At 37.2% G+C, this 13,607-nt stretch overlaps 1 protein-coding gene across 7 annotated transcripts in view; it reads left to right on the top strand.

Annotated features, from left to right (window-relative positions):
* The window catches only part of SBF2 (SET binding factor 2), a 229,782-nt gene that overhangs the window by 182,605 nt on the left and 33,570 nt on the right, over window positions 1-13,607 (top strand). For all 7 annotated transcript variants that reach the window (XM_063158476.1, XM_063158478.1, XM_063158481.1 and 4 more), the window contains exons 20-27: window positions 993-1,165; window positions 1,422-1,495; window positions 1,870-2,065; window positions 2,717-2,844; window positions 5,025-5,200; window positions 6,097-6,242; window positions 9,958-10,156; window positions 11,819-12,015. In XM_063158476.1, coding sequence (XP_063014546.1) covers window positions 993-1,165; window positions 1,422-1,495; window positions 1,870-2,065; window positions 2,717-2,844; window positions 5,025-5,200; window positions 6,097-6,242; window positions 9,958-10,156; window positions 11,819-12,015 — 1,289 coding nt within the window. The remainder of the gene's footprint in view (window positions 1-992; window positions 1,166-1,421; window positions 1,496-1,869; window positions 2,066-2,716; window positions 2,845-5,024; window positions 5,201-6,096; window positions 6,243-9,957; window positions 10,157-11,818; window positions 12,016-13,607) is intronic.

Genomic DNA, 13,607 nt, shown 5'->3' on the forward strand with positions numbered 1-13,607 from the left:
ATTTGGTGAGAAAGAAAACAGCAGCTCCAAACCCACTCTGTTAGTTTTTATATAACTTGAAAAACCACTGTGTGAACCTAAAATCAAGACAGCATTTGTATAGCATCTATAAAATCATCATTTCTGTGCAACAGCTGCAAAGGAGGAAAGGCACTGAGGTCACAAAAAGCAAGAGGACTAAACCACAATGGCAAAGGTTAAATTACTAAGGAAGCAGTAGGAGTATAGCACCAGTTCCATTCATTCCCTAGCATGCAAATCCAGGACATTTCATAACAAGCCTTCCTCCCTCTCTGTTTATTGTCTTCATTATCACCTCTCTGTACAAATTCTCACTTGATAAAATTATAGAACACTATGTGAGTACATTGGCATCAAGTAAAAGACTATCAGGATGAAGCTCCCCATGGAGTTATTAATTTCTGCTGACTACACACCTCTAATCTCAGGCATTAGGATGTGCTCAGTAGACTGCTTGTGGTGTATGTTGCAATCTATGAATTTGGCCCCAAATATTATTATGGGAGGCATTTTTAGCCATTCAAAGTACATCTCCCACTGACTTGCTTGCTTATCTAATGCATAAAAAATTTTCCTTATGATCTTTTTAGCTTTTGATTGCTTTGCTCTGTAACCTAAATATACAATTAATGATCTTCTCTATATAACTGGATATTTGCTTACCATGGATTGCAAATGCTTTACTTGACTTTATGAAGGGAAAACATAGAGCTCACTTCCAAAAAGCTGTTTTTTCTCTTTTGGACCTATCTGTGCTGAACTCATGGAGAGAAAATTGTCCAATGTCATCATTCATGAAGTTTTGGCAATGAAAGTACAATGTAATTGTGGTACCACCATATGCTTTCTGCAAGGTTTGTGAATTGTAATTAGGAAAAACTCACACAGATTGTCAGTGTCTGTTCAAGTGTCACATGTGCATCCCCAGCTGAATTGTTCACATTTGTTACTGCTTTTATTTGTGCCCTTAGCATTGCAGGCAGTGTTGCAGAGAGTTATGACACTGAGAGTGGGTTTGAGGACTCAGAGAACAATGATGTTGCAAACGCTGTCGTGCGCTTCATCACCAGATTTATTGACAAGGTCTGCACAGAAAGTGGGGTCACACAGGATCACATCAAGGGTCTGCACTGCATGATACCAGGTAGGAATTGTCAAAGAGGTGCTTTATAGTCTTTTTTCTTTTCCTGATCAAACAAATGCACTTTCTAATTTGAGTTACCTTCAGATAAGTTAGAGTGTTAGATTTCTTTTCCAGGCAGTAATTGCTGTTGAATGTCAGATAATTATTTCCTTGATGTCAAAATTTGAGAATTTCAGAATTATCAGAGTTTTGATTTCAGGGCAGCTTTCTCTTTCCCATTGTGTGAGACTTCATTAATGGTGTTCCTGCTTTTCAGGCATTGTAGCAATGCACATAGAGACTCTGGAGGCTGTCCATCGTGAGAGTAGGAGGCTTCCACCAATACAGAAGGCAAGTGTTATGAAACATATTTGTATTCTTTACAAGTAGTAGAATCATTAAATCTTGTCATCTTTTTTTCCTCACATAATGTTATGAGGAAATATCAAAACATTAAAAGAAAATTTCCACTAGTGATAAATAAAGTGCTTGGCTTTGGTCTCATGAAATATGAAACTAGTAGAGCCAGACTTCTGATCATAAACAAGCTGTTGCATGCCCACTGCTTTTTGTGACCCATTTCTCTTCCTTGAGTCCAAACTCCATCTCCCTTCTTTGGACTAAGTGTCATAACAATTTTGTTTTTAAGCTTTTAAAGCCAAATATTATTACTAGCCTGAGGTATAACACTGATTTATACTTACACTTCCATTTATTTGCATCAGCCCAAAATTCTACGGCCAACTTTACTGCCAGGAGAAGAATTTGTCTGTGAAGGTCTCCGTGTGCTGCTGGATCCTGATGGCAGAGAGGAAGCCACAGGAGGACTACTTGGAGGGCCTCATATCCTCCCTGCTGAAGGAGCTTTGTTCCTTACCACTTACAGAATTATTTTTAAAGGCACTCCTCATGATCAACTGGGTAAGAAAATCCAAACAGTGGTAATTGTGGTCCTTCAGATAGGCAGGATTTTGAGCTGGCCTGTCCACCTATTCAAGCATCAACATCATTAAACAGTGTTTTTCAGACACTGGAAGCAAGTGAAAGGAAAAATATTCATGAGTTGGTATTCTACCTAAAATTATTGCTGGGAAATAACAGTATTTTCTTAATATGTCAGCTCTTCTGAATGATATTTTTTCATAGTTTAACAGTTCCTATTTCTAATCAGATTGTCAGTCAGAAGTATTAAAGTGGAAAGTTCATGGTCATATGTAAAGGTATCAAGGACATCATTTCTGTTTATAAGTTGTGTATTGCATTATGAAGTCTGAATAAACTTGAAATTGTTTCTTTACCCCCTGCCAACCTCGGTTTTGGTGGTGCATTTCCATTATGTAGAAAAACTCAGAAGGAAGGAGAATATTTTTCTAATCATCACAGCTGAAATAGAGTAGAAATTCAGATTACAAATGGCGCTTTAGGAATTTGCCAACTTTTCGGGTATTTTGCCTGAAATTAATCCTGTACCATCATGTTCATGTTGCTTTGTACTCATTCACCCTTGTTTATTCCAGTGACAGTGTGAGCAGAGGTTGTGTGGTCTGACAAGTGTCTGTGTTGTATCCTCAGTTGGGGAGCAGACCGTGATCCGGAGCTTTCCCATCGCCTCCATGACCAAGGAGAAGAAGATCAGCATCCAGAACCAGCTGCAGCAGAGCATGCAAGAAGGGCTGCAAATCAGTTCAGCCACTTTTCAGGTAAAAGGAAGTTTTGTGAAAATTTATGTGGCTGCAGGCAGCTCAGAATATTTATGAGCAGCACTTTGCCCTGGTATTTGTGAGGTCAATAGACAAGGCAGAACTCATAGAAACCCTGGCATTTCTTGGCCTCTTGGTATTTACAGAGGGTTACTATTTTCACATTGGATTTCTTTCACTGCTTTCCTTACCTATTTTGGAACCAGAAAAGGGCTGGTTTTGGTCCAGAATCTCTGCATGTAAGTAGAGGCCTAGGGAGAACCTGCTTCCTCTGTCCTCCAGCTACATGGAATCAATATGGAAAAGCTCTGAGTGTTGCTTTCTCCTCAAGGTTTGTCACTTCACCAGCTTTCACTAAGATCCATGGCAGAAAGTCCTGGAATGTTGCACAGGGAAGCTGCACTTCCAGGAATCTTTAGGGTAGAACCAATGAGCCTTTATCTGACAGGCACAGATCCTGGAATTTTCTGTAGGATCCCCATCAGTGTGTTCTGCAGAAGTGTGTATTGCAATTGATAGAAATGAACTGGTAAGAATTGATAGAGATGAACTGATAAAAATTAGGAATCCTGCAGTCTTTCCTGAGTTTTCCTTCTTGGTTTTGATCTTAACTGTGGTCAAACCCTGAGAGATCAGAAGCTGCCAGCAAGGAATTCTGTCTCATGGACTGAAAGTAGACTGCAGTGCTGAAGATATGAAATATTTTGCTGGGTTGAGTGACTGCAGAAGCGTATTTTCATTGAGAACAAGAACTCCAACATTTGAAACCATAACAAAACAGCATTTTACTAATTCCTTACAATAATGAGCATCATTTAGCTAATCATCCTTCAGTATCCTCTTCAAAAACACAAAATTAGGAATGCCAATGAGTAAAACAAGCAAAAAAAACATTGTTCTTGTGGACTTTTGAGAGGACTTTTATTTTCCAGAAATCTTTTTACCAGAATACTTAGCATGCTTCAATGATGTGATAAATACAGACACAGCTCAGTGTTTTCAGAGCTGGACTCGGGTCAAACATCATCTTTGCTTTTGTTTAGCATAGTTTTGTATTAGGTTATGTGAACAAAAACAAGCCACAAACAGTTTATTCCCTGTCCCCCATGTAACAGCCAGGGTTCAACACAGGGGATGAAATAGCCCCTCCCCTTTGTTTATTAATTATGATTTTCAGATGGGTTTGTGTGCAGCTATGCTGTTTGGTATCTTTAAAACTTCAGATCTGTGTAACCCCGAAAGACTGAAGGGCTCCTTTCAAGGAGGTCCTAGAACAACAGAGCCATTAGTCATTTGGAAAGTATTTACAAAACAAGTGAAATTGGAAAAGCAAGGATGAAATCCACCTCCTAGATGGCAAGCAAAGGAATTTAAAAGGTGTCTAGGTATGTGCTCAGAAACAGAGCTCTAGGATATTTCTTTGTTTGTTTTCTCCACATTCTTAGAGTTCTTCTGGGCCTTTTTATGGATTCCGTATTTTCTGTCTCTTATTTGTTTTCCCCGAATTGTTGACTTGCTTTCAGCAGAGGATGATTGGATGGGATTTCCCCCCCCCCAGAGCCTTTCAAAAAAGCATTTTTAGTCAAGTGGATGGATCAGTGTTGAATAGCACACGGTTATTTCCTTTTTAAGGAGCAGATTTCACTATCACCTTTTTTTACTAGCAATTTTCTATACTTTGCAAGGTGAGGCCAAAATTGGAACATCTTAGTAATAGAAATATAATGGTTGTGACATATGGATGCTGAAATTGCTGGCTTGCTGAGTCTTTGAAGTCCATTACCAGCCTCAGTTCCCAGTGTAGGGGCAGAGCTGGCAGGCTGTTTCCCAGCTAAGCTGTCCCATGTGACCAGAATTTGAACTGCTGTAGGTGTCTTAGTGCCAGCACTACAACTTGGATTTACCAAAATATTTTGTATTTGATCTTATGAGAATTCCAGATGCTGCCTAGTGAAGATACCTTAGTATTAGGACATAAATTTAAAAAAGGAAATAAAAAATTCTTAAAATATATAATAGCCGTCAAAATAAATGAGACATATGTACATGTATTTGTATTTTCTGAAGGGCATAATACTGTGAAAGTATGGGATTTTTGCTACTATATTTTAGAATCTTTCTATTTCTGAAATTCTGAGATTGTTTTCCAGTTTCTAACATGTCATGTCTTTAATACACAGTTAATTAAAGTAGCATTTGATGAAGAAGTCAGTCCTGAAGTGGTGGAAATATTTAAGAAACAGCTGATGAAGTTCCGTTACCCTCAGTCCATCTTCAGCACTTTTGCCTTTGCAGCTGGGCAAACAGCACCACAGATAATTCTCCCCAAACAGAAAGAAAAGAACACTTCATTCCGGTACAACCTTTCTTCCTTCCCTTTCTTTTCCTACTGATGTTCTTGTCTTGTGTTATCCAAATGCACTGAACAACAATGCACAAATGGAGATCGTGTCAAAATAAGTGATTGCTGTTTTGCATCTTTTGTATTTCCAGGGTAAAAATAGATTAGTAGGGTACAGATATTTATTTGGGATAGGAATTATATTCTTGATCTAAACTTCTGGCTGCAGTAGATTTGGATGAGCACCTTATTACATTTTGAAACACACAAAATAGAAGTAGCATCTTGAGCTCTGCAACCTCAACATGGAAAGAAGATTAATTGTGTATTACTTTATAATTAGTAGCCTAGCCACTTAAAGCTTGATGAGAATTAGGATTGGTTTTACCCTATGCATTTGCTCTACTGGTTTTTAATTTAGAGTTTGAGCTTTGGGTCCTCTTTCGAATTTTATGTTCCACATTAATTTTATTGGACCAGCTGCATCATTGGTCTATTCCAGAGTGGTGGCTCCTGTGATTCTCTGTTAATTAGTGCATTGTTGACACAGGAAATAGAAGCCCAAGCTAGTCATGAAATCCTAAAACTTAAAGGTATCTTTCCTGCCTTTACTTTGGCAACTTTCTAGATTTATCACATTACTAGCAAAATAAAAAAAAACTAAAGAAAGATGACCTCTTTAATGATGATATTCATTACCAGTAGAAAAAAGGACACAAATCTATCTTAAAGTAATACAATTTTTGTTTAAAAATTAACATAGGAAGCAATTTTTCTGAGGTTTATAGTTGTTGTATTAAGTGAAAGACGATTAAATCCATTTTATTTGTGTTCTTTCTAGAAATCTGTAAATGCTATCAGGCAGAATCAAATGAGTGTTTCCAAATGCTTTTGTTGTTTTGGATTTACAGTACCTTCTCGAAAAGCATTGTGAAGGGAGCAAAACGTGCTGGGAAGATGACAATTGGGCGCCAGTACTTGCTGAAGAAGAAAACAGGAACCATAGTGGAGGAGAGAGGGAATCGGCCTGGCTGGAATGAAGAGGATGATATCTCCGGTAAGAGTGAGACTTCTCTGTCCATGTTGGTTAATAAATCTGTCCTCTTGTGCTTCCATTCTCATACTGAGTGAGAAATGCCTTCAACAAGAAATTGAAGGGTTTTCCTAGACAGGAAAGAGAAGGGTTTCAAATCTGTGCATTTAGTGAGTGTTTTCTTTTGCAATGAGAAGAGGAAGTTGACTTAATTCAGTGATACAGAAAAGTACTAGATTGTTTTTTAATTATCAAACTATTTAGATATGATATCTTTTAGATCATTTTTACATCATGCTAATGGAAATGAAACAGCACAGAAGCATGCTGCAGCTTCCATTTATCTCTAGACATCTGACACCTGCAGCTAGTCTGTGATGAGGAAGCAGTAACTGGTGAGGTGCAAGAGTGAGTAAATTCGAGACTTTTGTGGATGTGGAACTGACAAATGATTTCTGAAAGCAGCAGAATTCGTTACTACTGAAAATACCACTTCCCATATTTTTGGTTGAAATTATTTTGAGGTAGAAGGTAGAAAGAGGTTTGGGCATTTGGTGCAGTTTGTGTGGTGGTGTGGAGTTTGACTTTCCCCAAAAAGCCTCTTCTCCCAAATGCTGCTTGGCTATCCTTATCTGGACCACTGCTAATTTATAATAAACCACTAGAGGGAACCAGATTCTCCTGTACATAAACAGGTGTTGTTTTGTCAAAGCATTCTTTCTTTAAAAAAAACATAGGCATCTCAGATAATGAAGTGTTCTGCAAACACTGATAATTTCTGCCAAACATCAAACAAGCCGAATTTTGCTGTTGAATGTTTGGTCACTGAGCAAGGCAACTCATGTGACTTAGGAACAGATGTATGAGAGCTGTCTAAAGCAGGAATGAAGCCTCTGTTCTCTCTGAAATGGAAGAAAGCCATTCCAGGCAAGCTTCAAAATACTGTTTCTCTTCTTTCATTCCAGATAAAGTGATGAGAAGTAAGCAAAAAGAAAGCTTTGGAAAACAGGGTGTCCTTAGAATGCTGAAAAATTACATTCTCAATTGAATTTCCAGCATCTTCTGAAGTGCTGAGTTAGAATGTGCTCTGATGTTATGTGTTCTTTGGGTCAGAAACAATTCTGCAGGCTGGACCTGGGTGATTTTGGGGTGGTTTTGTGTCCTTCACCCAGAGACACCAAGCACAGTCATACCTGTGTATTCACAGTCTCTTGATGATGAAGAATTTTGGAGAGTTTTTGCATTGCTGATACACAAAACAATAATATTCTTCCATGAACACAGGTGCTATATAAGATAAGTGACAGTCACTTTTTTCTTTCCCTAAAAAAAAATCTAAAATTACAACTTGTGAGTCTCTAGGCCTGCTGCTCTCCAGGTGTCTTGGCTGGGAAGGTGTTAAGGTGACCAAAGGCTGAGTTTGCTGCTCTCTCCATGCAGCACTGGCACATCAGGGCAGGGAGCTGTCAGCAGCAGTGCCTCTGCTCCAGACAGAGTGCACAGGCAACAATCACTGTGATTCCTTTGGTATTGACTGCCGTGGCTTTGGCTTTGGTTCTGACTTGTTTGCAAGTCTCAGAAACTGAAGTATAGGAAACTATGAAGCTCTGCCAACAATGAACTATCTACAGCAAGTGATGCACTTAAAAAAGAATTGTTAAAGATAGGGCTGGAAGGAACTTGATGAGATCAAGTAGTCCAACCCTCTGCCCCAAGGCAAGATCAACATACTTCATCTGTTCCTCATAGGTGTTGCCTGACTTCTTAAAAGCTTCCAAAGGTGAAGGTTCCACAACTCATACCAATACTGAAACCATCCTTAATGCTGGAGAAAACAAGCAATTTTCTGAGATTCAGGACTAAACATCCTCTTGCTGCAATTTAAACCCTTCATTTCTTACTCTGCCACTGTATATAGATAGATTATTCCCCTTGTTCTGATTGCAATGCGTGATGTATTTATGATATATTGTAAAATTTTTCTGTTGTCTTCTCAATGTTAAATTTGTGCAGTTCTTTCACTTCTTTGTTTATTAGTCTTGATGGACTTCTGATCCCCTTCATTGCTCTCTTCTCAGGCTTCTTTAGGTAGTCCACATCTAACTTGATTTTGAAAACTGGGCACAGTACTGTAGTTATGAGTTGTTGCCAATGAACATCTGATTTCCCTCAAATTCCTCCTCCATCTCTTTGTTTTCAGAGTTTAGAATATCTCAATCATTAGTAAATTCTTTCTCTTATAGTGGTCATATGGGTGTGTTCAATAAAACAAGAGACTGAAACCTTCTTTTGAAAACAGACATATCTCAAGAACAGTAAGACAGAGGGATTATTCCTTAGTTTTTCAAAATGAAATAAATCATGTTAAACTTGAGGCAGCAGAATGTCTTCATCTCCCTCTTCAGCTTAAGGACATGAATAGGGGCTCTTATGTTTAGCATTTTATGCACAGGGGAGTGTTTTGCCAAGTCTCATCACCAATGTACCTGCTTTCATGGCAGAAAAATCCATTTAGGAAAAATACTTCACAAAAAGCACCCTCATCTTGAGTCAGTTATAACTTTCCATTCAAAACAGTTAAATACCTAGATTTTGTATGACCCAAAAGAATTATTTCTAAAGCTCATTTAAATTTGTTTCTCATTAGTGCACTTAATTCTTCAGATGTTGTGTGACTTTGTCTTACCATGACAAATATGAAAAAAGAGGAAAAAGAGGGGAGATTCAGAGTGTTCAAGTTTACTATTTAGATCAAATAGAGAAATTTTTTTTCCTGAGCTGAAAGAGCAAAGAAAATTTTTCATTTAGATTTTATGCTAAAGATGCACAGAAAAAAAAAATCATAGAGGTACAACTTCTGTAAATTCTGAATGTTGTCTACTGCCAGTAAAATGTTAATTATAGCACAATTTTTATTTTCTAAATAAGTTTGAATTCCAGTTTTATGAAGTCCTGTTTTAAGTTTGAATCCTCATACAGTTTTCAGTGCCTCATCCATGAAGAAATAGGTCTCATATGCACATATTTCAATGCTTGAGGTGGTAGCAAGTAACTGATACATGCTGTGAGCAGTAAATCTGCTCTCAGAACTATCTGGAAATGGTTGAAAGTGTCACTAATAGGCAGGTGGCAGGTTTTGTACAAAGACCTTGCTTGACTTGAATTTCAGAGTAGTTTGAACTTGTGACATAGTTTTTTATCTCTCGTGGTTGGAGTTTTTTCTGCTTTGGAAAGGGCAGCTGATATGCACGGCTGAAGAAAGCTGCTGCCTGACACTGAAACTGAGACATTCAGAACCCAACAGTCATCTCTTGTGAAATTACAACACTGAAACGTTTAAAGCCGTAAAAAGATTGTTACCTCTTCTGAAGATAGTTTAAAAAAATTGTGTAGTTCATTTTTATCTTGAACATGTAATGACTCTGTAAAGAAATTGTAAATTGGTAAAGAAAGATTATCTGTCTTTAGTTCAGTTCAAATGAATATGTGAATAACTTTCTCTAGGATTTTAGCCAGAGAGATGTTAGTCATGCCAGCCACAAGCACAGTAGGTAACTTGGTGCTGTAGTCAGGTTTGCTGGCTAAAATACTATTTTAGTGTTTATAAATTCAGTAAGCTGTGGTTTGCATGTCCTGTACCTTGCCGTTCATCACTGAGAGCAGCACAAACTTGTTTGGAATAAAGTAGGATTGTTTGCTGTCTAACTGCTGGCCTCCCCAGGAACATTATTCCCTTTAGTTTCAGATGACAGTGAGCTGCACACCAGTGGTACCCTGAAAGCATCAGAAAAATCAACCATGGAGCAGTTAGTGGAAAGAGCCTGCTTCAGGGACTATCAGCGTTTGGGGCTGGGCACCATCAGCACCAACTCCTCTCGCTCCAAAACAGAATACTTGAGAATAACTGCACTGAACAGGATGTATTCCCTTTGCAGGAGGTGAGTTTGTCAATTCGCTGAAGTAGCTGAAACTAGACTCATGTATGTATAGCTGCATTAGTATCTGCATCATATCCGTATTTGCATCTAGCATCTCTTCTGTTCCTAAATAAAAAAGCAAGCGTCAGAAGCAATTCTAAATAACTAATTCCTTAAAATTAAATAATATGTGTTAGAGTTCACTTCATGAAAGTATTTACTTTCAAAGTTTGTCATGTGCTGAAAGTCACATGCTGTGTTTTAGCACATCAGTGTTACCGAGTCCTTTCTTTTTGTTGGGAAAGCTGATGTAGTTTGCTGACACTGCCCACAAAAAGTCCTTTTAATACAAAAGCCTATCTGCATGAGTCATATCTGAAGACATTTGCATTCTCTAGAGCCAGTTTAGGCTGGTCATTGCTTTCATTATGGACAATGGAATTGCCAGGAGGAAGGACACAGAAGAAAAATATTAGATCCTTTCTTGTTTCTGACTTATCTGGAGTACTGGTTTTGTTAAGTCACCATGGAGTACAAGGCAGATGAAGGCATGAAATCTGTCCATTTCCATTATGCTTTGAACATCATGCAGACAACCCTTTCCTCCCCTAAAACCATGAGTTTTTAATACTCTCTAGGCTTTTTTTGAAAATATAACTAGTATCTGAAAGAATTACAAGTCTCAGTATATAAATGCTTACCTACTGCTCTATTACTGTGGTTGCTGTGTAGACTGTAAATGGCATGTACATTTATTTTCTCTGAAGGCAGTTGAATAAATGTCCAAGAATTGAATTTGCAGAAATAGTGTATATTGTGGAGGGAATAAAAGTTATCTACTAAGCAGTTATCTAGTAACAGCTGTTTCTTGTTCCTCATCTTAATTTCTTCTTAACACATGAAATTGGCACTTAAGTTGATTTTTTATTTTTTGGAGGCAATAGAAAATCATATTTCATATTGCTTGAATCCTTCTTTCACTAACATGAGCAAAACTACCATCTTGATTTGTTTTCTATCTTTAAAGTATTATATCAGTGAATTTCCTAATCTCTCAGTGCATTGCAGTGTTTTAACAGAACACAAAAATGCAGTGTCAAGCACTCTGTTCCAAGGACTCCAACTGTAAAATTTAAATATATTTTTCCATAAACGAAAGACTATTGTTTTCATTGTGATACTTTAGGCAATCTAACATTCTTTCCTTTCAATTCTCATATTTCATATACAATTGTCAAAATGGAACTACTGCCTCATTTATGTACCTCAAAATTGTGTTTTCTGTCATGCCTAAAAATACAGTTTTATTATAATGATAGATAAGAGATGCACTAAGAAGAAAAATACTTCCAAGTAAAATGTAACCTTAAATGGAAAGTGATGAAAAATGAGTCTTACAAATTTTTCATAATTCAGTTTCTATTTAAAATGCAATTTGCTTAATGTATTTGCTAGGCTTGGACTAAAAATTACTTTAAAAATAAAAGTAATTCTAACAGTTAAAGTGTATTTCATTAAGACTGAAAGTGTTATTCATTAAGTTCATTACGACAGTTAAAGTGTATTTCATTAAGATGTGTTTTCAGCTTGTAATTTTAGCAATTTTATTTTTATTGCTGAGCATTTTGCAAGCAATTTTAATTGTTTAATTATTGTTTTTTTTTCCCTTTGCTGTCCATGCAGCTACCCTGGGCTGCTGGTGGTGCCTCAGTCCGTGCAGGACAGCAGCCTGCAGAGGGTGGCTCGCTGCTACCGCCACAACCGCCTGCCCGTGGTGTGCTGGAAGAACACCAAGAACAGCACGCTGCTCCTCAGGTCTGGGGGCTTCCATGGCAAAAGTGTGGTGGGCCTCTTCAAATCCCAGAACACACATCCCACGGGTGAGTTGGTGCGGCCAGGCTCTCTGTAGAAGGAATTCCATGTGGAAATCAGTGATTCGATTGAACCAGAAGTCTCAGGGTGTAAGTGGTTATCTGATGTTATCAGCTACTGTGTGTAAAAATCCTGAATGGTATGAAAGCAGTTCAAAAAATATGAATTAATCATTTAGACAGAGATTGGACCAACACAAGGTGATGTATCAGAATCGTTAGTTTTTCAGAAGGATATAATATTAGGGTAACATTAATTTTGGGAATAACATTTGTTGACTTCCATCATTCACAGGCAGTGTTTAGGATACTTCTGACTGCCTGGGTTTCCATCTCATGCTAATAGCTTTTTCAGAGTTAAACTCATGCCAAGAATGAGTCAGTATTTTCTTTAATCAAACTGATAGTTGTTTAGAAATTATTCCAGAATTAGGCCATAATTTTTCTTTTTGGAGGAAAAGGAAATGTGAGGTCGAATTGGAGTACCAGAAACTCATTAAAGTATCAAAGAGATTCTTATGTCCTGTTTATGTTTGTATTTCTCCCCTGTAATGGCTAAAAGGCAAGTAAAAGTTTTCACTCTATTCAAGTATATTGTGTAGAATTTTTCAAAACCTGTAAGAAGCATACTGTACACTTATGTACAAGTGCCATAAAAGTAATTTGAGGATTATGATTTGAATATTTTTTACATAGTCCTCCATAATTTTTCCTTCACAGAATACCTTTATGAAAACCATGTCTTTCTTACTTTTAAGAGCAACTTTATCAGATTATATTGAGGTTCTGTGTGTGTCAAATACAACTTTAAAATCTCATTATTTCAAAGATATTAGAAAAATGTTTTTAATGTTAGACAGTATCTGGACTGACTGTTAAGGCTAATTTGTGAATCATTAATCATCTGCTGAATATTCATTGCCATTACACTGATTGAATGTATCTCTTCAGTGTTTTGTGGGAACATTTTTTTAGTTGTAGTGATGAGCAATGAAGGGAATGAACTGAAATTCATATAATGTGGTTTTTTTGAAAGGATTAATAAAATGAACCAGTGAAGTACCACCAATAGTTGACGCAGCAGCTGCCAAAGCTAATGGCTGCACCAGTTTTTCTACATCCTATGGTGTGAATCCCAGGCATGGCAATTCAAATGTTAGTCTTCAACTGATTTAATACTGATTGTCCTGGCTGAAATACAGATGAGGCATCTTTAAACTGGTACAAATAGAGAATAAATTGAAAAAAAGACTTTTTTTGAGACTATTGCAGGAATAGTCTCAAAATTATGTAAAGACAAACACTTTGATGTTTTCTGTAGTAGTTTTCTGATGGCTTCTTTTCTTAATTTTATATATAGTTTATATAATTCTAACTTAATTTTATATAAGTCTATATTTCATATAGACTTTCATATTGCCATTGCCATATGTCCACCAGAATATTATGGAGTAGATAAATGGATTGACAATATCTGTGTCTGACAGATACTTGCTTTTGGAGTTACTGCTCCTTTTAAGTGTGAAGAAGATGGAGACTTCCCTCAGGAAGGAAAATGGAGAATATTTCTTGCGTGTTTATCTTACTTTTAATGGAGTTGA

The sequence above is a fragment of the Melospiza melodia genome, chromosome 6, assembly GCF_035770615.1.
Source record: "Melospiza melodia melodia isolate bMelMel2 chromosome 6, bMelMel2.pri, whole genome shotgun sequence".
NCBI classification, from domain to species: domain Eukaryota; kingdom Metazoa; phylum Chordata; class Aves; order Passeriformes; family Passerellidae; genus Melospiza; species Melospiza melodia.